The following is a 24,939-nucleotide window of genomic DNA, read 5'->3' on the forward strand; positions in this document are numbered from 1 at the left end:
CCACAACAAGTCTAGTCACCTGCATACGAGTGTCTACTTCACAAAGAACTGAAGATAAGCAGAGGTAGTGCTGGGCGATATGAGATGATATTTATCCCAGTCATTGATGGAATAAAATCAAATTGTCAAATGCTAAAGATGGTGAAATTGTTGACAAAATATCGGAACATGGTGTTATTTTGTTTTACTTTATGCCTGAATGAAAAGAAAGGATATCTATGAATGTACTGGTCATGTCCCGGCAAAAACCGCAAGCCATGTAGGTAATGTTCACCATTTAACTGATATTAGCTCGAAAAGAGAGCTGAGCCATAAAGCTCTCGATCTACCAGTCAATTTTCGTTCCTACCCTCACCTATGGTCATGACCGAAAGAACAAGACTGCGGGTACAAGCGGTCGAAATGGGTTTCCTCAGGCGGGTGGCTGGTGTCTCCCTTAGAGATAGGGTGAGAAGCTTGGCCATCCGCGAGGAGCTCAGAGTAGAGCCGCTGCTCCTTTGTGTTGAAAGGAGCCAGTTGAGGTGGTTTGGGCATCTGGTAAGGATGCCTCCTGGACGCCTCCCTAGGGAGGTGTTCCAGGCACGTCCAGCTGGGAGGAGGCCTGGGGGAAGACCCAGGACTAGGTGGAGAGATTATATCTCCACACTGGCCTGGGAATGCCTCGGGGATCTCCCAGTCAGAGCTGGTTAATGTGGTTCGAGAAAGAAGTTTGGGGTCCCCTGCTGGAGCTGCTGCCCCCGCAACCTGACCCCAGATAAGCAGATGAAGATGCATGGATGGAAGATCAATAATTGGCTTTGGCATTTCATGTCGTTTCTTGCTGTCTTTCATTTTTGCTCTAGTTAGCTTAATGCGAATAGCGTCTATTGTGATAAATATCATTATAGCATGATATTGTAATTTTTTTTAAGATAATATTTTTAGACATATTGCCCAGCACTAAGTAGAGGTTAAACAATTACCTTATCCAATCCCCTCATTTCTGTACAGTCTACTAAGACACGTCTTTGCTAAAGGGATTGCATGCATGGAGCTGGTGTAGACAAAGGAAATAGTCGCGCTTGTTGCCCCATCCTTGCAGATTCACAGTATTCAGAGATGATGTCAAAAGGGTTATGATTTATATTTAAGTCCAGTTCCATGTTCTCTGTGGTCTATCAGATTCAGTCAAACAGACCTCCGTTGGCCTTGTGCATGCGTCCTGTTGACTATATCCTGATACATCTTTGACCTGAGGAATCGTGGGTAGGAGTCTTTCTCCATGAGGCTGTAGACTTTAGCTTGGACATCATTGAGGCTGGTTGGGGACGGATCCTCCAGACTTTGCTTGGTCTTTTCTCTGGTGCGGTAGTCAATGTTGACCTGCCACGATAAGGAGAGCAAATCACTTTTTAAAAATAGCAACATTGACCCCATATAAATTTGTAGTGTCTTGTATCCAGATAAAATCCAGATGACCTTTACAATACTTTAATTTAGAGTTATAGGTGTGACTCTACTGTGATAACTGTTGGCCAGATCACAAATAGGATTGCAATCTGTCTTGGTTTTCCCAGGCTACATACAAATCAGAGTCAGACCTCCTCAAGCTCAGGTAGTAGTAGTAGTAGTACACCTGAAACTGTTTGGCAACTTCTGCACTGCAGCAGTTTAGTTACAGTAGTAACAGTATAGATAGTGTTAGCCAACTATCCAACACAAACACATGACTGAATCGTATGTATGTACGTACTATGAGTAAGACAGAAGGTTATATTGTCTATTCAGCTGTTGAACTGCTCTATTAGATTTTAATAGAGCAAAAATATCCAAACTAAATAAGTTTGTCACATACAGTGGGGAGAACAAGTATTTGATACTCTGCTGATTTTGCAGGTTTTCCTACTTACAAAGCATGTAGAGATCTGTAATTTTTATCATAGGTACACTTCAACTGTGAGAGACGGAATCTAAAACAAAAATCTAGAATATCATGATAATTAATTTGCATTTTATTGCATGACATAAGTATTTGATCACCTACCGACCTGTTAGTTCTTCTTTAAGATGCCCTCCTGTTCTCCACTCATTACCTGTATTAACTGAACCTGTTTGAACTCGTTACCAGTATAAAAGACACCTGTCCACACACTCAAACAGACTCCAACCTCTCCACAATGGCCAAGACCAGAGAGCTGTGTAAGGACATCAGGGATAAAATTGTAGACCTGCACAAGGCTGGGATGGGTTACAGGACAATAGGCAAGCAGCTTGGTGAGAAGGCAACAACTGTTGGCGCAATTATTAGAAAATGGAAGAAGTTCAGGATGACGGTCAATCTCCCTCAGTCTGAGGGCATCAATGATCATGAGGACGGTGAGGGATCAGCCCAGAACTACACGGCAGGACCTGGTCAATGACCTGAAGAGAGCTGGGACCACAGTCTCAAAGAAAACAATTAGTAACACACTACGTCGTCATGGATTAAAATCCTTCAGCGCACGCAAGGCCCCCCTGCTCAAGTCAGCGCATGTCAAGGCCCGTCTGAAGTTTGCCAATGACCATCTGGATGATCCAGAGGAGGAAGATCATGTGGTCTGATGAGTAAAAAATAGAGCTTTATGGTCTAAACTCCACTCGCCATGTTTGGAGGAAGAAGAAGGATGAGTGCAACCCCCAAGAACACCATCCCAACCGTGAAGCATGGAGGTGGAAACATCATTCTTTGGGGATGCTTTTGTGCAAAGGGGACAGGACGACTGCACCGTATTGAGGGGAGGATGGATGGGGCCATGTATCGCGAGATCTTGGCCAACAACCTCCTTCCCTCAGTAAGAGCATTGAAGATGGGTCGTGACTGGGTCTTCCAGCATGACAACGACCCGAAACACACAGCCAGGGCAACTAAGGAGTGGCTCCCTAAGAAGCATCTCAAGGTCCTGGAGTGGCCTAGCCAGTCTCCAGACCTGAACCCAATAGAAAATCTCTGGAGGGAGCTGAAAGTCCGTATTGCCCAGCGACAGACCCGAAACCTGAAGGATCTGGAGAAGGTCTGTATGGAGGAGTGGGCCAAAATCCCTGCTGCAGTGTGTTCAAACCTGGTCAAGAACTACAGGAAACGTATGATCTGTTACTGCAAACAAAGGTTTCTGTACGAAATATTAAGTTCTGCTTTTCTGATGTATCAACTACTTATGTCATGCAAATTATTTAAAAATCATACAATGTGATTTTCTGGATTTGTTTTAGATTCCGTCTCTCACAGTTGAAGTGTACCTATGATAAAAATTACAGACCTCTACATGCTTTGTAAGTAGGAAAACCTGCAAAATCAGCAGTGTATCAAATACTTCTTCTCCCCACTGTAAAAGGAATAAACGTTTGGTAAACCCTGTCACTTGTTTGGAGAGAAAGTGTGGAAGCAGTGAAAGGTTAATACAGAAAGTCTCTCACACGAAAAGGGACAAAAAACAACTTTGTATTTGTGAAAAGAAAACAGTGTTCATATGAAATATTTTAAACCTTGGTCTGACCTTTATTTTCATCATGGTCAGTTTATAAATATACTAAGATATCACAATTATATTCATTTAAAAAAAAAAAAAAAGGCTTTTCCCAAGGCTCATTAAGTAAAGGGAAGCACAAAACAAACAGACACACACCTCTCTTGGTGCCTGAATATCAATGAACTCCTTAAAGATCTTGTTTGCTTTTGAAACGAGCTTGGTTGAGCTCTTGATTTTTTTGTACTCCTCGCAGGCCATCCAAAACTCAATATTCTCGTCGCTGAATTCCGTCTTGAGAAATGTCCGGAAGGCAGCAAGGCCATCTGGAAAGAACAAATGAATCAGACGGTTAGGGAGGAGGTAAAAACAACAAAAACAACAAAAACACTTCAAAAGCATGATTGATATTGCAGCGTAGAACCTATTTCTGTACAGCAGCTGAGAACTCCCTCTTCTATGGATGTTTTTTTCCCCCTTCAGCAGAGTAGTTTGATCATGTGATAATACCTTTCATCCTATGTTGACATTTTTCCAGTGCGTACACACTCTTGTTCCCAGAAGCGGGAAACGGCTCTCATGATTAGAACACAAAACAAATCAGAACAAAATACTCCCACAAAGAGGTATTTTTTTATGTCTTCATCAGTCAAGATAAGTGATCAATTAATGTGTTCCCCATTGATGATAACACAGAGGAGGGCATGTTTTTCTATGGGCCTGTGTCACATTGACATGGTATTTCCACTCTCCTCATTTCTGCTGTTTACCTAATAATAATGCAGAGCAGAGGGGATTGTCCACATGTGCATATGCAACATCATTACTCACTCAGAAACACACATTCTAATGACACATACACAACATGCATGTTTACATGGGCACTGGGCTACACACACACACCTAGCTGCTGTTTGCAGATGTCCCCAAATAACTGTGGCATTAGGGAATGTTACGACTTTAACAGTGTTCCCTTTTCTCTCCTTGAGATTTCTGGAAAAGCATATGAATGGATTTCTCTCTCTCGATCTCTCTCTCTCTGCGTGTGCATTTGCAGCACATTTTTCAAATGCTAAGATGCTGTGTCCAAAACTGTTAAAACACACTGGCAAATGAAGTTTGAAAACATAGATCAAAGAAGACAGGTTGGTGGGGAAAGAAGAGTGACACAGTTGGATTAGACATTCCAGAAGATCCTACAAGCTTTCCAAGATGCATCGCCAGAGAAGACAAAATATGGAGTTCAGCCAGGAAGACTGTTCTTACACGTCACTCATTCACAACTCTCTCCCTCTCATTCACCCTCTACCTAACAGCTGATTATGGGCGTCCTCGCTTAGTTTTCCAATATGGTTTCACCACGATCAGCTCAGCCAAGGGTTAGCCATGAAGTCACACCTTAAATGTGTTCGGTCATCTGCTGACAGAGCGCAACAGACCCAGGCACAGTTCAGTTCAAGCCTTCCCCTCTTCTCATCCACTTTTCCAGCAACTTCTTCCTTTCTTCAACTCACTATCAGTGTCTAGGCTCCATAGAGGGTTTTCTATGCATCTGCAGCTCCACCCTCTTTTGAAATTACCTCGTCATCACGACAAGTCTAATCGCAAATGACTTTCCACATTGTCATTAAATATAACCCTAAAGTACTGTACAGTATGAGTGATTATACTATACATGTTGTTGATTATTGCCGCTCTGGAATTTCAGGAATTTGTTTTGTTTCAACTTTTTATTTTTCACAATTACTATATGCAAACATATAGAACAAATAAATGACAGTGAAGCAAATTGCTGCCTTTCTGATTCATTCTTGTTACATATACTTAAATACAGTCAAAGTTAATTCAATTCTATAACAAATACTGATTTGTGAAAAAAATTCACTCAGATAAGTTGTAATTTATACATACAAGGTAGTTTATCATAACACAGCACAAGGTTTTAGAATGAAAAGAAAGTTTATAGTCCCTTAACAGATAATTCTCTAAAATATGGGAACATAATATACTAGTTATGTTTATACATTGCTTGAAAAATTGGAACACTTACTGTGAATTCAGACCAAACCCAAATTTAATCTTAGTGTCACTTTTCTTGCATGAGTTTGATTGATAGACCAATCACTGAGGGTTCACATACAATGTGATAATGCGAATAAACACAACCCGCGATTACTACAGCGGCATGAACCCAAAATAAACATTTTGCTGTGATTTGATACCGAAATAACTACAAAATGAAGCGGATTTTTTAAACATGTGAATTCATGCTTTGTCAAGGCAATCAGCAAGACAACTTTTAAAATGCTTGTTTTCTGAATGCAGTTCGGACTGATCAGGTCTATGCTATGCTAACTTGTTCATAGTAAAGTACGACGATCGCTTAAATTCAGAATCACATTTTCTGAGCTTACCGGGTAGTTCAGCTTCCTCGCTTACTTTTCTCCAAGCAATGTCCAGTTTTGTCCAAATATGAATTAGTATTACAAAGCTCTGGGTGCCCACAGATGCTTTCGTGGAACAGTGGAAGTGGGAAACACACAGTGGCTCGCTCCTGAAGATAAAAACCTTTATTCCCAAAAATTAAAATTTAATAACAAAAGTTAATAAAAGCAATAAACTCTAATCCAGTTTGACTGCGAGTGTAAACTTGTTCAAAAGCTTCTCTCTGCGAAATCGCTTCTCTTTCTGCATCTTTGCATTTACTTTGTATGTAATTGCGCCGCGCCTTACACTCACCTCACGTTTGGTCTCAAAGTACCATTAATCACACAGTATAACATTATGTCAATCAAACTTAAGGCATAGCAATCTGTCCAGTTAGGAAGCATAAGCGATTGTGTCACCTGTTTTGGTGCAAATCAAAATGACAACAGGTGCACTGGAGCAGTAACCGCAAGACAGGCAGTGGCCACAGACATTTGATCTTGTCATCTTTCCTGACTGATATCTACACTGCACGCACAATTATTAGCCAAATTGTATTCCTCAGGATTCATCTTATTGTTGAATGAACGCGCACACAAACCCCATTTTTTGGCCTTTCAAAAAGATTCAATGACCTATATAGTCAGTCTTCTTTTCAATAACTGCCATCCTTTCATCCATGGAGTCAGTTTCTTGATCTATTCACAATCAACTTTCGCTGAAGCAGCAACAGCGAACAGCCTCCCAAATGCTGTTCAAAGTGGTGCATTGTATTCCCTGACTGTAAATCAAGTCAGGTGAGGAACCTGAAAAAGTCCAACTATGTATTAATGAGAGCAGCCCATTGTCCATCAAGATTCACTGTCACATCATTTATCCATAAAACCTTTGAAAAGTCTGTCATAGGTTATATCTTTGCTCAGGTTTGATGCTTCAACTTGTGAATCTTATTCAGTGTTGGTCTTGTTTCAGCCTTCCTGACATTGGCCATATCTTTGCGCACTTGGCACCTTGTACTTCTGGAAACTCCAGGTAGGTTGCAGTTCTGGAATAGATAGATAGATAGATATTCATCCCCACAGGGAAATTCAAATGTCCATCAGCCTATAATGTGTGTTGTCTACCAACAAGTCCTACAAGCTCCTATCATTAATAGTACATAAATCGTGCACTTCAAACAGATCCATTATGCAGTCCTTACGGCACAAATGACCTCCTGAACCTCTCAGTCCTGCAGCTCACAGAGAGGAATCGGTCACTGCGGCTGCTTTGCTGAGCAACCACAGTGTCGTGCAGTGGGTGGCTCCTCTTGCTAAGGATGGATTTCATCATGCTCCTCATCCTTTCCTTTCCTCCACCAAATCTCCCACAGAGTCCACCCTCCTCCCCAACACTGACCCACACTTCCTAACCAGTTTGTCAAGTCGGTTCCCTTCCCTGGCTGTCATGCAGCTGCCCCAGCACACTACAGCAAAGAACATAGCACTGGCCACCACCGACTGTTAAAAAAATAAAAAATAAAAAAAGTACAGCATCTCATTACATACTTGGAAGGATTTTAGCTTCCTAAGAAAAAACGTCTGCTCTGACCTTTCCTATAAGATGCATTTACATGTATTGACCAGTCCAGTTTATGGTCCAGGTGGACTCCCAAATATTTGCGTGTCTGGACCACCTCAATGCCCTCCCCCTCAATTACCACAGGCACATGATTTAACTTACGCCTCCCAAAGTCCACTATCATCTTCTTGGTTTTGGAAGTATTGAGGATGAGACCATTGCACCTGCTCCAGACCAAAAACTCTGAGATGACGCTCCTGTATTCTTCCTTGTCTCCTCCCCTCACACAAGCCGCCACCACAGTGTCATCAGAATAATTTTGTATATAGCGTGATGATATCCTACATGAGAAGTCTGATGTATAAAGGGTGAAGAGGAAAGGTGATAGCACAGTTCCTTGAGGGGCCCCAATGCTTGTTTCCACAGTGTCTTACACCGTGTTCCCCATTTTCACATACTGTGGCCGCTCTGTCAGATAACTGATGATCCATTTGATGAGAGCTGGCTCCATGCCCAAATTCTCAAGTTTGCCTCCCAAAATCTGAGGCTGGATGGTGTCAAAAAACATCAGCCTAGCATACCCCCCTGTCCCATCAAGAAAAGAGAGGGCTCGATGAAGCAAGTAGAGGACAGCATCCTCCACCCCCATGTTCGCTCGATAGGCAAACTGCATGGGGTCAAGTGCCTGCTGTAGTTGTGGGCCCACGAGCCAAAGGAGGCGCCTTTCTAGGATCTTCATAATCAGACGTCAAGGCCACTGGTCTTTTAATCCTTGACCCCGGAGGGTCTCCCCACCTTAGGCACTGGCACGATGAAGGATGTCTTTCATTGCTTCGGCACTTGACTCTTCTGGAGACTCCAATTAAAGTGTGTGCAGAGGAGCCACCAGCTCCACAGCACAGTCCTTCAGCAGCCTTGGTGGTATTCCATCCGGTCCAGCTGACTTGCCATTGGAGGATAATGGGTTCCTGGTTGCTTCACATTTAATTCTTCTGCAGTTAATTTGTCCCTTTTCTTCTCCATGTGCTTTTTATCCCTCAGTTGACTATTAGCAACAAAACATTTGATTGTCCGGTGGTCACGCCTCTAAAGTTTAGCCATTTCAAGAGTGTTGCATCCGTCTGAATAGCATTTTACAATTATGGACTTCAGTGTCAGTTAAATCTCTTTTTTGGCACATTTTACCTGAGGTAATAATGCTGCCTAATAAATCATGTACACCTTGTAATCAGGTGTGATCCACTTTTGCCACAACCTCCCTCATAAATATCACCTGAAAATTATTAACTCCAAGGAGCATTCAAGTTTATATGGTTTGGAGTTGGAAATTGTGCATAGAAATAATCATTCAGTCAGAATACTTACTTGCCTAGCAATTGTGGTGTACACAAACAATGAGCTACAGTACACTACAAAAGGAACTGCAGATTCAGATGATAATTCTTTGTAGGTTCATCACTACGAGTTTCCTATTTCACACTATCACATTTTCTTCTTATTGTCATTTGATACTTTGGTGTAAACTCTCACCTTACAGTCACTTTAAAGCTTTACAAGTGTGTTTAGTGCATTTCCTTCCAAAATAGTGTGAAACCAACCGTAGGAGTTGAATTGCGCTGCCCATATGCTCATACCACAAATCAAAAACAAAGGAGACCCACTCAAAAACATAAAAATAACCTCTTCCCCATAGCGCTAGGGCTTTGAAGAACTCCACTGGGTATTCTATTTGGTTTATAAATGCTTTCAAACAAACAGCATCATTTGACAGGATTTACCAAAACATGGTTAAGTAGTTCTATTATAGTTCATTTGGAAAGGACAGGGTCTAAGGGTCTGTAGCTTGGAAGGCATGTGAAGGGGTTAGACAGTTTAGAAGTGTTGGCTGAAAGTAAGATTGACTGAGCGAGACAGGAGAAGGCATACAAAGAGGCAGGCGCACTGAAGAAGTCCAGATTAGGGCTGAGTTGCAGCCGGAGCAGAACAATATGAATTCAGCAGGAAAGCTATCTGAGAATGTCCTAAATCAGCGCACTAAGGGAATTTACTGTAATGAACTGACAGGAGAGTGTCCAGAGACTGAAGCTTAAATACATCAGAGCAATTAGGAGCAGCTGGGAGTAATGAGGATGATGCACAGCAGCTGGGGCTAAAACAATCACTAGAGAATCAGGAAAGACAACGCGGATTATGTATTAAAAAATACACTGCTGCTAAGCTTAACACGTGGCTGCTATGCTTGAAATTAAATGAAACAGACTTTTTTTGCATGCCACTCTTGATAAAACATCAGCTAAAATACAAACTGTATCCCTGATACAATATGTTTAAAAGCACAGCAGTGCTGCTTGTCAACCTCACAGTGTGTTCTTGCATTAACAAGACATGTAACAGCTGACAGTGTGCACAGGTCAGGCCTCCAGCACACATACAATCAGTTATACACACTGAGGAATGACACTAAAATGCTGTGTAACACACTAGCTGTCCTTTTAAATGAAATTAAGCCTAGGTATATGTAATATCCTATCAAGGGAACATTCAGTACTGTGTTCCTATTACTCTGACATTACTTATGTAACGTGTGTGTGTGTGTGTGTGTGTGTGTTTCATGGACATGCTTAGGTTCTCAATTGAAACAGGATACGCAGGTGTATCGCACACTCTCTGCCTGGGGAAGGCCCTATTCTTGGCTCTGTAACTTTGTTTTCTGGGGATGACATTAGCTTTCTAATGGCTGTGTGTCAAACCAAGGTGTTATGTCATAACCTCGATCTGAACAAAACAGATAATGTTAATACAAGTGCAGGATGTTTACAGCTCAGTCAAGGCCGACTGTCTCTAAGCCCTTTGTTAGCACAGTGTTTGATATGATGGAGTTAATCATGGTTTAAATTAAGACTTTTTTACACCTCAAAAAGAGTCAAACAGCACTTCAGAGGACTCTTTCTTACCCGTTATTTTAAATACTACAATATATTCCTATATTCATTCCTCAAGAATTTTGAAATATGATTTGAGATACCCCTAATACCATACCATCTCTTGATGTTAGTTGAACATCTTGCCTGCCTGCATCACTCCCAGTGGCTCATTAATGTCCTTCATCACACAACAAGCTAATGGAGATACTGTAGGTTAATGTAAGTAGTTAGTTATCAAGCTTGTTAATACACTTCATACCTTCAGAGTTTTTTAATTAGATTGTGTCAAGTGTCTATGGATGAATGCTAAAGTTAGCTAGTTTCTACTAACTAACTAACTTTTACAATTTAGCTAACTATTGTTAGCTTGCTAAATCTAACATTAAAGTTAAAGTGAACTATGTTGTTACCTTGATGATAGCCTTTCCTATCATTTCCAATGCTGGCTTGGCATTTCATTACCATTATGAAATGTAATAATTTATCTAATTGTTAGCTAATACTGGACTTATGCAGGATCAGTGAAATTCAAATTAGTTATTGTGAAGATACATTTTGATAATAAGCATGCCATTCGTTTCACTCTGGAATTTCGTGAGTTTTACCTTGCTAGATAACTACAAAAATATGAAAATCCAGGTGTTCAAATGTATGACTACTACCCATACATTTGAAACCCAGTACCCCGCAGGCCCGTGCTTCAATGAACTAAAGTCTTACAACGCTTACAATATCCTTGCTTGTTTATTTAATGTTTGCAGTCAGTAGATGATGATAAGTCAAATTGATTACACCAGTTCATAGGTGCCACATACCACACAACAACCTTTGTAGTCAGGGGTCACTAAGTATTCTAGAGCAAAACTGCCAGCAAGTAAGACCACACCTGGTCTTGGTCCCGTCCTGCTCGTTACCCGATGTTTAAATGTTGGTTTGTTCCGTTCAGTCTTTGTGACGTCCTTGTCTATATTTAGTGTTTTGCCCAGTGTGTTGGCTTTCCCTACATCTTTGGATTACCTTGTGTTTTTGGATTTTCCCTTTTGTTTGGAATCTTGTATTGTGTCACGTAAGCCTGTTTTGGTTGTTCTTAATAAACCCTTTGAACTACCTTGTGTATTGTTTGCATTTGGGTCCACACCTCTGCTACCTGCCATTGCACTCATTGACAAAGGGACCATCAATTGGTATAAAAAGGCAAAGAAAAATGGTAGACACGCCCGGGAGGCAAAGATTTTGCTGTGAAGACTGATTGATTCACATCCACATGTAAAAATAAGATTTGCTTAAGATTATTTTAATGGAAAAGACTGGCAGTGACTAGATCAGTGGGCAAACTAATAAAGGAGCTCTTTGGAGTTTTCCTTTTGATGAATCTATTGAAAGACAAGTAAAGCAACTATTTTCATAATCCATTTATCATTGCGTGCCACTCAAATGTATTTTTCCTATGTTAATGTCCCATAAAATGTCAGACCTTGACTTAACTGACTTGAATCTGTGCAAAGTTTGTCACTAGAGCGGTGTTTTCCCATACCTTTTACTGAAGGGGGATATATCTGTTCATTTCTAAAATGTCTGGTTAAAAATAAGGGGTGTCACCGGGTGTTACTTGTAGGGATCCTTTTCATGATATTGTCAGACACCTGCTGTAACAGTCTGAACCTCTCAGTAGCAAAAAGAAGCACTTTTGTGGATCATTTTGACAGGTGTAATTGCCATCTTCTGTAGGTGTAATGGTAGCCAGCTAGGCTGTGCAGTGAGTAAGCTTCACTCCCTGACGCCTTCAGAGATGTACTAGCGTCCATGGGTTTTAGCTTCCTTGGTAGCGTGTCCGCCTCCCAAACACAGCTGGTTAGACTAGGACTAGTACAAAACTTTTTTTTTCCTACTAGTCATTTCAGCCCCATAATATGTGAAAATAGGTTTTCTAGCCCAGGTTTTAAAATACTGAAATTAACCTTTAACACCCTTTGCATTTGTCAGGAAGGTGTATAGTATTAACTATGTGCCTGATGCACATGTTAGCATAGCAATAGAGCAAAAGACACAAAGTAGCCCACTCTTAAACCATACAAACTGTGATTTTTCTCCCATTTCTCAACAGCATCTGACTTGGATCAACTTTGTCTTATTATAAAGCAGCCCAACCAATAGGAAAGCAAAATCCAATAAGAGATCTCAAGTTTGTTTCCTAGACACAAATTAGCTACTTTTAATTCTAAGGTGAAACCAAAGAATTTTTCTCCTATTTCTCAACTCACGCTCAGGAGAAACAACCACATACAATCTCATTTATACCGTACTCTGATCAAAACAAGAGATCTCTAAATCTAATCTAAGTCTCCTGAGCATGGGACCAGGCTGGCCAATAGGAATTATAGTCGGGGGGACATTTTCCAAATTGGGCCCCTTGACACCCACCCCAACACCACCTTCACCCACCCACCCTTAGTTCTAATACAAACATGGACAATTTCAAAGAATCTCTTGATCATTATCCTTATAGTGACACAGATGGAGTCCCAAACAATCATTTCCAAATTCGGCCATTGCCTCCCTATGATGTTATTCTTCTCTGTGTAATTTGGCTTTCTTTTCTGGGCCCCTGACAAGCTGCAGTGTTCACTTAAAGGGACTGGCTTAACATTAGTGGGTCCTGCAGTGTTTCGACTGTACCATTTTCTCAGTAACAGCGCAGGGTGGGTTATCAGATGACAAGTATGAAATAGGGACGAATGAAACACAGCAATTTTCTCCGAGCCCATAAAGCCATGGTCATGATCACATGAAAGATTAGTTAGTACTCAAACACATTCTGAAGTTTTAAATGTCAAAGTTTTACAGTTTAGAAGCTTGTAAAGTTTAAACATCAGAATCACTGTCGGGACGATTGAAACACCTGTTTCAGTCTCACAAGGGGACGTGCTCTGAATCTACTTGTGTTTTCTATGATCTGTCTGTTTAGTGAGTTTGATGTAAGTATTGAGACGTCCATATAGCTTTTAGCAGTTTGAAAATAAACACATGACCTGTTTGTGCAAATGCATTTGTGCAAGTGAGTCTATGGTAGGAAGGTCACAGGCAAGTATGTGACTCATTATGCTGTAAGGAGTCTTCAAAACACATAAATGAGGCCCTTACATAAGATGGTCTTGGTGGAGGAGAACTGGACTAGAGTGAAAAATAGAAACTATTAAAGAAACAGGAAATAACTATTTTACCACTACATTAAGGTGGTTTTAATGTTCTTGAATCTGGCTGTACGTGACTTCTGCAGTAGCGACTGTTCCCTCTGAAAAATAAAAAATGTCCACTTACATTTGTGAGAGAGAAGATGATCAAACGATTCTGACCATCGAACAACCTCATCCGTTGATAATCTGATGGAGAGAAAGCCAAAGGAAACTGCCTGAGTAAGATGCCAGCCAACCACTGTGTTTTCATGCATTTATAACACAAGAAGGTACTGTATGTATTATTGAAGGGCATCCAAGTTTAATATATGATTAATCCTCAGCTCACAGTTGTTCTTCCGCTCAAGGCTGCAAAGTAATTGTAATACCTGGTCACATTTACCGAATGATGACTGGTGGAAGGAGAAGAGACAGAAGGAAAAACAATAGCTGTTTTATGAAGTGGAGAAAACATGTTGAGATAACATCCATCTTAGAGACTATTAAAGAGATAAATGAGTTACTGTACTACTCCACCTTGGGAGATGGTATATGGAACCTTGGGCTAATTGTGTTACACATTTTTCAATAACAGTGTACAATGTTAATCTCAAACCACAAGTTTCCCCTAAAGTTTTTATGACATGATTATGCGTTCGAGCACCTTGCTGGGTTACCCTAAATAGGACTGGTTCCACTGAAATGGAGGGAAAAAACGTGTATTTTAAACATCATGAGACTTTAATGTACCACCCACATTTTATGCATAGTATGACTTGTAAATATTTGCATATGAAGCCATTAATAAGCCTAATGACTTAACTATTTTGCACAAATGGTTGTGTTTAATATATCACGTTGATTGTGGCAGTACATTGGCATACATTTGCAATAAAAACACAAAAAAACTGTAATGTCTTTTCTGTCAAAAGTTTTAAATAAATACCATAACATGAAAAAGAAATCAATATCAATTCAAGTGTTTACGCTATATTTGGAATATTTTCAGCCCTTGCCTTCTGATCTCGAACACCCAGCACAGTGACACAGTCTCGCACAATCGCTACACTCCACATCCTCATTTTCAGTTATAATCATAATCCAGGCCAATCATAACAAATCCAACATTTGAAGATGGAAGTTTGACAGGTGAACACATTTTTCTATGATATCCCAGGGTGCTGGATATCACTGACACGATCATTTTTGCAAGATGTGAAGTAATCAGTATGATTACTGTAAACATAAATACTGTGTGACACTTGTGCGTAATGCTGCATGATGGATGCACCGGACCTGCAGAAGACAACGCGAATGGATACCCACTCTGGCAACCGGCTGTTACCAGCGGGAATAAACCAACAGGAGTGTGCCTTTGATTTTTTGGGGAGTTCACTCTTAGTATCTTTATTAAGTTTGATTTTAGTCTGATGCTGCAACAGCTGGAACAGACCCAAACAGATGACCCAGTTGTGCTTATGCATAGGAATATGTAAACTCTACGGCTGAGAAAACGTAGTTCCAAAGGAAATGGCTCTCTGACTGCGAGCTAAAGCATTGAAAATATTCAAAATATAGCGTGCATATGAAATGATATTAATAGTCTGTTGGAGGGCCTTCTTTTAGGTGGCTACAATATATTTTGCTGCTGACCCTGTCCACAGCAGTACATAACTCTGTTTCTCCAAAGCAATGATGCGCCGACCAACATACTGCAGGTAATACACTGACTACAGACAAGTACCTCATACAGCCCCACTTAATAAAAAAATAACTATCCCTTTAACACAACAGAAACTTTTGTGTTTTAATTGGTTACAAATTTGAAGTCTCACAGAAAAAGACAGGATTTTCTTACTCACTTCAGACACCTGGCAGTGGTTTCGTGAGCAGGAGGCAGGAACTCTGAGAAGTCACTGTAGGAGTCAGATTTATTGGACAGGCAGCCAAGTCTGGTCTTCATGGTGCTGATCCTGCTGAAAAAACACACAATACTTGATGTTTTCTTCTGATGGCATATCTCAGCATTCAGCTAAAACCTTGTGACAAAGAAAAGATACCTTCCATTTCTGCAGTGTATCCAGATGGTTACTTACGTGTGGGTGCACGGATATGTTTACTTTAAACACAGAAACAAAATAATTCATTTTTCCATTCCACTGAGGCAGAAGGTGGTTTATATATCTGGAGCTCGGTCTTGGTTTTTAGACTTGGAAAGTGCAACCCAAACAGAGCTGGGACCATCAGCAACAAGCTGTTGTTTTTTTTGTAGAGCTGCATAAATGTGATCCCAACGCATAACAGGAAAATCACAACTATGTTCATTTAATTTTCCTGGATAATTGAAGATTAAAGTGCTTGTATTCGTTAGTGTTTTCAGTTAATGCAATTACATAACCAACAAAGCTTAAAAATGCATTTTAACTGTATGCTCGGGACTCTCTAGAAAACTGCTGTCATATTTTAGCATTTGCTAAGGTGGCTAATGGTAATGTTTTAACTTCATGTAGTTGGGCTGCCCCCTTAGATATTTAGACTATGACTAAATTCTTAAATGTTGCTGGGAGACCTGCTGAATAAACAGACTGTAAGAGGCAAGATGCAGAGATAAGGCTAACTGACTGTAGAGGACTGGACTGGATGTAGACAACAGGTGCAACTGCATATACAAAAAGTAGATTCATTATGGCTCTGCCTCATTCAGTTTCAAACATCCCTGATACCCAAATTAACATCCTGATAAGCTTTCCTGTTGTAGAAAACCTATGTAACAATTCATATCTGCAACTGAGTTTTACAGAGGCTGAGATACGGAGGCAGCTGTAAATCTGTTTTTTTTCTATATTGTACATGTAGTAGATGCTCATCAAACTGATCATCGTGCTAGGACACGGCTGGCAACAGCTAGAATGTGTAAATATAAATAATATTTCAATAAATATATGCTAGGTTTATTTATTTGTTGGCTATGGAAAATTGCCAACTGAATGTGCCATTTTTATACTGGCCTTAAATTGTGATTACAATTTATTTATTTATTTTTTTAAATCAAAAGGAGATTTGAACATACTAATATGACCCATATCCCCATCTCTCATCATAAGCTGCCCCATCTTATTTGGACACTACTGCTGTCATGAACTATTTGTCAGTGTTCCGCCTCTGGGACATATGCGTCAATCCAGATGGGACATGGTCGTAAATATGCCACATTAAAAGTTAAAAAAAGTTAGGACTATTTCACAGGAAAAAGATGTGAAAACATTGGATTGATGGACAGGTACATTCAGGTGAAATTGTTCACACTTTACTCCATGCCATGACAGACGAAACTCAGGTGTAAAATGAATGAATGAATTCTGCTTCTGATTTCCCTTTTTGATGTCATTAAGCATAGATATCTTATCCTTTTACAATAAACCAGAAATTGTCTTATTGTCTTGTGATTTCTTAGTGAAATGTAAGTGCTTTATTAGTAAATAATAAAAAAAAATGTTGTCCCCTTCCATTCCCAAGATTACATTCATAGTTTGACATTTTGGGAAATGCACTTTTTCTTCTCTGGCAAAGATTTAGATGAGAACATTGTGTTAAATATAAGGCTATAGCCAGCAGCTGGTTAGCTTAGCTTAGCTTAGCTTAGCATAGCACAAAACTGGAAATAGGTGGACATGGCTACCCTGGCTCTGTCACAAGGTAACAGCACTAAAGTTCACACGTTATATGTTGTTTGTTGAATGACAGTGCCAGGCTAACTGTTACCCCCCCATTACCAGACTTTGTGCTAAGCTAAGCATACCGCTGCTGGCTGCAGGTACAAGTTTACCAGAGAGGCGTGAGATTTTTCCCAAATATGTATTCAAAAAGTGCTCTTTTTAATAGATCATTGAGTTCATTTGTTAATAAAACCTCAACCAAGGTACCTCAAAAAGAGGATTTATGTGTTTTATACCTTAATGACAGAAACCTACATTGCTAAATTTACAAGATGCTGCATGGGCTTTATACAGTATATAATCTTTATTTAATCAGGTAATCTCATTGAGATCAAGCTCTCTTTTGCAAGAGAGACCCGAGTACAGCAGAGGAAAAGAAAAACAAACATAGATAGCCAAAACAAAATGACAAATACATACAATAGCCTAACAATCAAAAGCATATAACATAAAAAGAACATAGCCAGACATAACAACAGCACATACAGCATCAGACAATTACAGACGACCCTAAAGAGATCTGAAGTTAGAAGTTTAAAATTGACCAGTTTTATTCATTCTATTGTTTTGGATGCACTGGAGATATGATGCTTTTCCCAGAACCACCCATGTTGTGCATAAAATAGATGCACTGGACTGGAACAGTAGTTTGTGTGTCATCTATGTGAGTCATAATCTCAAGGTGCAGTTCATTTGTTAATGATTAGTTATTTTCAGAGGGGTATGCCAAAATAACGGGCAGAGATGTTTTTGGTGTTTAGTATTTAGGATAGATAGGAAAGTGAGTGAGTATCAAGTTTTACGTCAGATTTCTCCATAGACTTGTGGAAGGTTATGAAAGAGTGTTGTGAGCACATTGCTGTTCTTAAAGCCCTAGGTGGCTAAAATGTAAAGTTAAGGATGAAGTGCACGTAAAATGTCATAAAAAAAATGGTGTATGCTTACTGTTAGAGAAAAGGTCAGGGGATCGTTAAAATTAAGTGGATACCTCCTCTGGGGAACACGATTGTTCTCAGTGACATTTAGTGGCTGTTCTGGAGCTTTCTCATTTTAAGCTTAAAATGCTTAACCTTTATTATTCCATGGCAACTGTGTAACTCCATCTGCCTTGTTGCTGGAAGGTGCAGTACAAATAAATGTGGCATGTCTTGCCTTGTTGACATCTTCATCTTAGTCAAATTCCACCACTGAGTTATGCTTTTTGAAGGATCTTCCTTCAAATGGTGCCATTGTGTAGGCATCCCCATTCATGGATTGCATATTTAGATAATAAAAGATAGCGATGAGCAAAAATTAGAGGTTATTTCACACAGATTGTATATGCGTAAAGGAAATCACCCGTCAGCACTGTATTGTGGTTGAATTTGTGTGTCACGTGGCTTTTTCAGCAAACAAGGGCATCAAGTGAAGATGAGGAGAGACACGGATATATTGATAGGCCTGTTTGGTTTGTGCCAAACTGTCAATAACATAATAACCTCCCTCTCCTCCTTCTCTCCTTGCTTCTTCTCCACTGTTTTGACAATATTGTATCTCTCTGGCTGTTGTGAGCTGCATTGTTCGTCTGCAGTATGGTGCAGACACGTGCTGCCTCTGAGCTATTTATAAAATTCCCTGACAAATCTATGTAGTCAGAATCAAGCAGTGCGTGTTCTATTCAGCCATGCAGCAAGGCCGGCTCCTGGAGGAAAGAGGCTAAAAAAAGCAACAGCACTCTAATGTCTGAGATATACACAAGTATGCCTCATGAATCTATAAGTACAGGCAACATCCGTTAGACCTCCAGTATCTGAGATGCCAATTTGGGTTGGTGGATTAGGAAGTAAAAATCTAGATCATGGAAGTGTCTGTGTGTATAAAAATCTTCTTTGATGTTACCTAACTTGGTGCAATGCAGGTTTTCAGATTCCACTCCATGTCCTAATTTCTGGACGCTGACAGAAGAAACCCTGCAGTTGTATGTGTTGTATTAGCTGCCTTGCTGCAAAGTGATTATGAACTGTGGGTTTGCATAATAATGAATAGATCAGATTGATCTGCACAGAGCAAATTCAAATTTATTTATATATATATATAAGTTTAATTTAGTAGTTTCAGTATTTTTCCACATACAAATTCAACCACTTTAAGTAAGTTATGCACATTGTGGTAGAACCCAAATTTCCTTGGTGCTGATAGGTGGAATAGAAAAGGAATAGATATATACTACTATAAATGTATGCATGGGTGCTCAAGTGCGCATATCTGTTCTGACGTCAGAAGCAAAAAGACGGAGACCATATGTGTACGTGACGTCATTTCAAGTTAAAAGAAGTACATCACAGGTCGCATCTCTGCTCTCGTTCCTGTTGAGTGCAAGTAAAAATAGCAGCTTGTCAAGTTACATTTTTGGACGTTTAGAGTCTCGCCCAATTATAGCAGATCACGTTTTGGTCCTAAATCTAGGACAATCTCCCACCGTCATTTTTTTTAAATATAGCACTACATGGTGTTCATATAGAAAGAAATAGTTCAGGCTAAATATGCTTCACTTTTTTTCCAAGGCTGATATCATAAGATTGATGCAACTCTCATATCTGTTTAATATGTTGCTGGAGCCAGGAGATAGTTAGCTATAACCTAGCATAAAGATTGTACACCTTTGGCATTGTTTTGTCCAAAGGTAAAAAAAAATAAAATCACCTGCCAGCAAATCTATGGCTTGATAATCAACATGTCATTTGTTGAATCCGTACAAAAAAACAAGGTTTAAGCTTGTTAGTTTATACTAAGCTAACTGTCTCCTGGCTTCAGCTTCATATTCACAGTACAGACATGAGTGGTATTATGTTCTCACCTAACTCTTGGCAAGACAGCAAATAAGCTTTTTTAATGTTAAACATTCATTGTAAAACAGTTCACAAATGTTCTGTCTAATATGTCTATCTATCTAATAATCTACTCCATAATCACTGGACCTGTCCCTACATTACTACTACTACCCATTCATTCATTTTAATTCATGAACTTGTAAATTAGTTCACTCACTGTCAGCCTCTCTGCCCTCTCCACCTTCTCTCACACACTAAAAGAGGGTAATTTGCTTGTCTTGAACCACTGAGCTGTGTCCAGTGCTTTGCTTGTATGACACTGTGCTGATTCTTTTTTAGAGAATACTGGGTCAGAACACTACGAAGGAATCAAGTTCCTCAGGGGAAAATGCACAAATTGTATTTCTTCCAGTAATTTTGAGTAGGTCAGTGCAACAGTAAATAAAAGAAACACTTTCATGTTATAGGTTGGATTTATTTTGTGCTACATGTATAAGAGATATAGTAAAAGAAACAAAAGAAAAGCATTTGCTCAAAAAATGCCAGCTGAAGAAAATTGTCAAGCAACAAACAGGGATGGTTAAAGCCTAAAGTACTGGACATTTCTCAAATTTAGATGCAAACAGGGACAATGTGTAATTAAATTCATCTAACCTTCACTCTGTTCATTCCAAGCCACATTTTTTAGCTGTTTTCAGGCTAATTACGATGATCTGAGAATCACATGACAACTTATCCAGAGTGACTGAACAGCAATTTAGCTTTGGCAAATCCAGACATGTCCTTTTCCTCTCTACAGCCAAGTTGTCAGATTTGGGACATGAGTCACAAGAGCACAACTGTGGTCTTGCACTTGTGTGTTTGCATGTGTGTAATTGTGTGTACCCTACCCCGAGAGCGGAAGCCAGACTGCCTACAGAATTGTGTGTCAGACCATCTGATCTGTGTTGTCACCATTAGGAACAACAGAAGGAGGAATCATGGCTGATTTGGGGTTTATTTCTGTCCTGGCAGATGTCTGCTGTGCTCGGCTGGCTCAGGTAGGATTCAGGACAGGACAATCCACAACACACTCTGCCCAGAGGAGCCGCTAACCGCCACTCTGATCCGGAAACGCCTACCGCTCCAAACACCATTGCTTCTCACAGACTTGTCTCCTTGTGCCCATGTGTTGTTGTTGTCTTGCAAGACAATTCAGAACAAAGGCAAAAAGCGATGGTGAGTGTTGGTAAAAGTGAAAATGATGAGCCTTTTCTGATCATCAACAGATCTTATCTTTTAAAAGGGAGTGGATTGGTTTTAAAGTGATTTTATATCCCTACATGTATTTTCCCTGTGCCAGAGGACACTGATGTTTACAGTAAACAGAGTCATGTTGTGTCAAGGCCAGCTCAGAAAATGCTTCAGGGAAAATACAGTGTAGAGATGCAAAATACTTGGGGTCAGATGTATAAAAATATAATAGAGGATTAAAAAAACCAAAGTGCAGTTCTAATTACTGTATGGTAAATGTTTTACGATGTTTAAATTTTAGAGGCATCATTTTATGTCAGTATGTGATGTTTTCATTTTATCCTCTATTGTGAAGCAGTTTGTAAAGTCTGTTTCAATAACAGTTCTATAAACTGAATCATTAAATATCTTTTTCACAATTTATAATAATGCTTGAGATATCACCACAGACAATGCCTTACAGGTACTTGTGATGAATAAACAGGCGCTATGTATAGCCACCGCTGTGACTAATAGTGGCACTTACAGCTGTTCTGACATTTTTGAAGAACCTCACCCATGTGGCACAATCTGTAAAATTCCAGTGGCAGAGCAGGAAGAAGTCTTGATATACAAACAGTTGATTAAGAGCCTATCTGCATCCATTTAAAAACCAAAACAAAATGAATGAGCTCATGTTATGGACAAGAATGCATAGCTTCAAGGTGTTTCTAACATTATGTCCTCCTCCAGTTAAATAATGTCTGAAATTAAATATTATAAAAACAAATCAGTATGAGATATAAACTTAAAACCTTTGACTAGTGAATCATGTTGCTTACTATACACCATGTACCATAACTTTGCAGTTCCTCACTTCTCTGAGGCCTCCTGTCATGATACCTGACTACATTGCTCATTTCAACAGTCTGATAGGTCAGTCTGGGATAAAGCTGCTTAGGGGCTTTTCAGCACACGTTGGTACTATTTTCATCTACTTTCTACTCAGAAAGGTACACTCTAACTGTCCTGTTAGATTAATGCCACTCCCCTGCCGTGCAGGTCCTCCTCTAGCTATTTATTTTGTATCAACTTAATCTGTGTCCAGTCCACAAGCTTCAGCAGCTTATAATTTAATCTCCAAAAGAAAATAAATGCACTAGGGAAGCTTTTCCAGGTTCATGGTACATTATCTATCTCTGCAGCTTGTTTAGCAACCTGAGAAACACTGCCCATGTGCGCTACAAATATTACCATGTAATTTTATCCTTTTTCCACGAAATAAACTGTTCATTTGGATTAATGTTCCTGTCTTGCCTACAGGTGTTCTGCTATTGCCACTTTTTTGTATCAGAAGTGCACTGACAAATATGTTAAAGCTTTTAATAATTGTTTCAAGAATTGTAAATTCACTAATGAAATATTATGAGACATGTGCATCAGTTTATTTTCCATTGTGACAATAAAATGTGCTCATTAAATTAGTGTAGCTTGGACCAGGCAAAAAGAGTGAAGTAGCTTGGGATGTGAGATGTTTTTGATTTTGTCCATCCATGCACCTATACTTAAATTTTTTTTATGCTTATTCACGGGGTGCTAGAGAGTGTCCAGGCAAATTTTTATCTTCACACAGATGTGAAATCAAAGCAACACCTGACATACAACATATGTGATGATCAAGGTATCAAACAAGGTATCAAGGTAGTATCATTATACACGAAAAATATGGTCACATAAAAGAATATATACAGTTATTTATATACATACATACATCCAGGAAATGATTCTGCAGTGCATTTTTTGAATTTGCAAATAGGTAAACAGTTGCAACAAGACAGGGCCTGGTGATGGTTTTAATCTTCCCATAAAAAGTCTGACATTTGGGAAACAGTGTAGATCCACATTGACTGTGTTTGAGCACCAAGCATCACCAATGTAAACACAGAGTCCACCTCCTCTCATCTTGGTGGATTCTTGCACTCTGTCTGCTTGGAACACGGTCCACCCAGTAAGTGCTTAATGATGGAGCAGGTCTCTGTAATGATATGGAGACAACAGTCTCTGATTTCCCGTTGCTTGGCCAGCCTGGCTCCTATCCCGGCTCCTCTCTTTCCTCTCCTCTGGGGCAATCACAGCACCTGCCATGGTGTCTGGTCTGGTTATCCACTGTCTCAAGGTCCGCTGCTTTTTAATCCAAACCCCAGCGTCCTTATCTGATGACTGTTTTTCTGTGATATGCAGTGTTGGGCAAGCTACTAGGAAAATGTAGTGAGCTAAGCTACTAGCTACTCTACATTAAATGAAGCTTCACTACACAAAAGCCACCCCCCAGTGAAATGTAGCAAGCTAAGCTACAGCAACGTAGCTTGGTTACATCTAAGCTACTTTTAATTTTATTATATTTTATAGTTAGGTCATATATAGCAGCCATAGTAGCAATAGAAGAAAGACTAAAAACCTGCTCCAAACAGTGTGTGTGTGCATGAGAGAGAGCTGAATCAGACACACAGAAACTCCTCATGCAACAAACGGAGAACCATTGTTATTTGTATGACGTTACTTAATTATCAAATTACTTATATATTTTTTTATTGTTTATATGTGCATTTGTACTCTGGCAACCTTCCAACCTAAACAACCTAAACATTCATGGCAATGGGGGAGGGAGAGCGAGAGGGAGAGGGAGAGGGAGGGAGGGAGACAGAGAGAGAGGGCGAGAGATCTCAACATCTCATGGAAACAAGTTTCTGCCACTACAGATCAAAGTTTCCTCCAGTGAGGAGGAGAGCTGTCCGGGCTGGACCCTGATCATTCTCACAAGAGGTGTTTATAAAAACTCTCACAATAGAAAGTAAACTCAATCATGCGTGTCTTTAGTCCCCTCCAGCAAAGTCAGTAAAAGAGCTTCGTTACAGAAAAGCTATTTGATTCAGAAAATAGCGACGCTACCACCAAGCTACTGAGAAATGTAGTTAAACTAGTAACAGCGCTACTTGTAGCGATGCTACTGCCCAACACTGGTCATATTTAATACGTTTATTGGCAATAAAGCCGGAACAAAAATGTATGGGCAGCACATATGGCTGTAGTCCATAGTCAGCATCTCCTGAGCTGAAATCTGCACATCTACATGTGCTGCCATTGCCATAGCAAAAAATATAAAGATGAATGATGATAATGATGAACGATGATATCACTGCAAAGAATGGATGTGGCTGGCCAAATTAAATTAATATATAATATAATATATAATCTTGTATGTGTAATGCATGCTTGTTTTATCATTACTATATACAGTACACCTGATAAAGAGTAGTATTTCGGGTTTTTGGACACTCATGTAAGCATCTGGTTTGGGAACAGACTAGTAACTGTTGTCAGATGCATATGGTAGTCTGCGGTCTAGAGGGGAAATAATTGGGAAACTTGGGACACATTATTGATGATTCAATCTTGATAAAGAAATTACTGGTTTCTACTAATGAAGATTAAATGAGGGTTTGCTCATTAATAACTGTCATCACTCTAGTATGCATGAATGTGATAAGCCAAGCAATGGCCCTCCTGCTGTGACTCCTATTGAGTGACATTTGGTATGTGAATGAATCTGTTTTGATTTATTTTTGCATTTTGGG

The 24,939-nt window shown here is 39.7% G+C and overlaps 1 protein-coding gene across 2 annotated transcripts in view; it reads right to left on the reverse strand.

Annotated features, from left to right (window-relative positions):
• Positions 1–646: 646 nt before the first annotated feature.
• LOC119900301 (regulator of G-protein signaling 8-like) overlaps positions 647–24,939 on the reverse strand; it is a 29,049-nt gene continuing 4,756 nt past the window's right edge. Inside the window, exons 2-5 of one of the 2 annotated variants that reach the window (XM_038715109.1) lie at positions 15,429–15,539; positions 13,712–13,773; positions 3,642–3,808; positions 647–1,362 (exon numbers count right to left, since the gene is read on the reverse strand). In XM_038715109.1, coding sequence (XP_038571037.1) covers positions 1,168–1,362; positions 3,642–3,808; positions 13,712–13,773; positions 15,429–15,529 — 525 coding nt within the window. In that variant the 5' untranslated portion in view covers positions 15,530–15,539 and the 3' untranslated portion in view covers positions 647–1,167. Of the gene's footprint in view, positions 1,363–3,641; positions 3,809–13,711; positions 13,774–15,428; positions 15,543–24,939 lie in introns of both variants that reach the window. The other variant, XM_038715108.1, reaches the window with a different exon arrangement.

Source organism: Micropterus salmoides, unplaced genomic scaffold (genome assembly GCF_014851395.1).
Source record: "Micropterus salmoides isolate LMB-PRFRI ecotype aquatic unplaced genomic scaffold, ASM1485139v1 Ms_hic_scaffold_13, whole genome shotgun sequence".
Classification (NCBI taxonomy): Eukaryota; Metazoa; Chordata; class Actinopteri; order Centrarchiformes; family Centrarchidae; genus Micropterus; species Micropterus salmoides.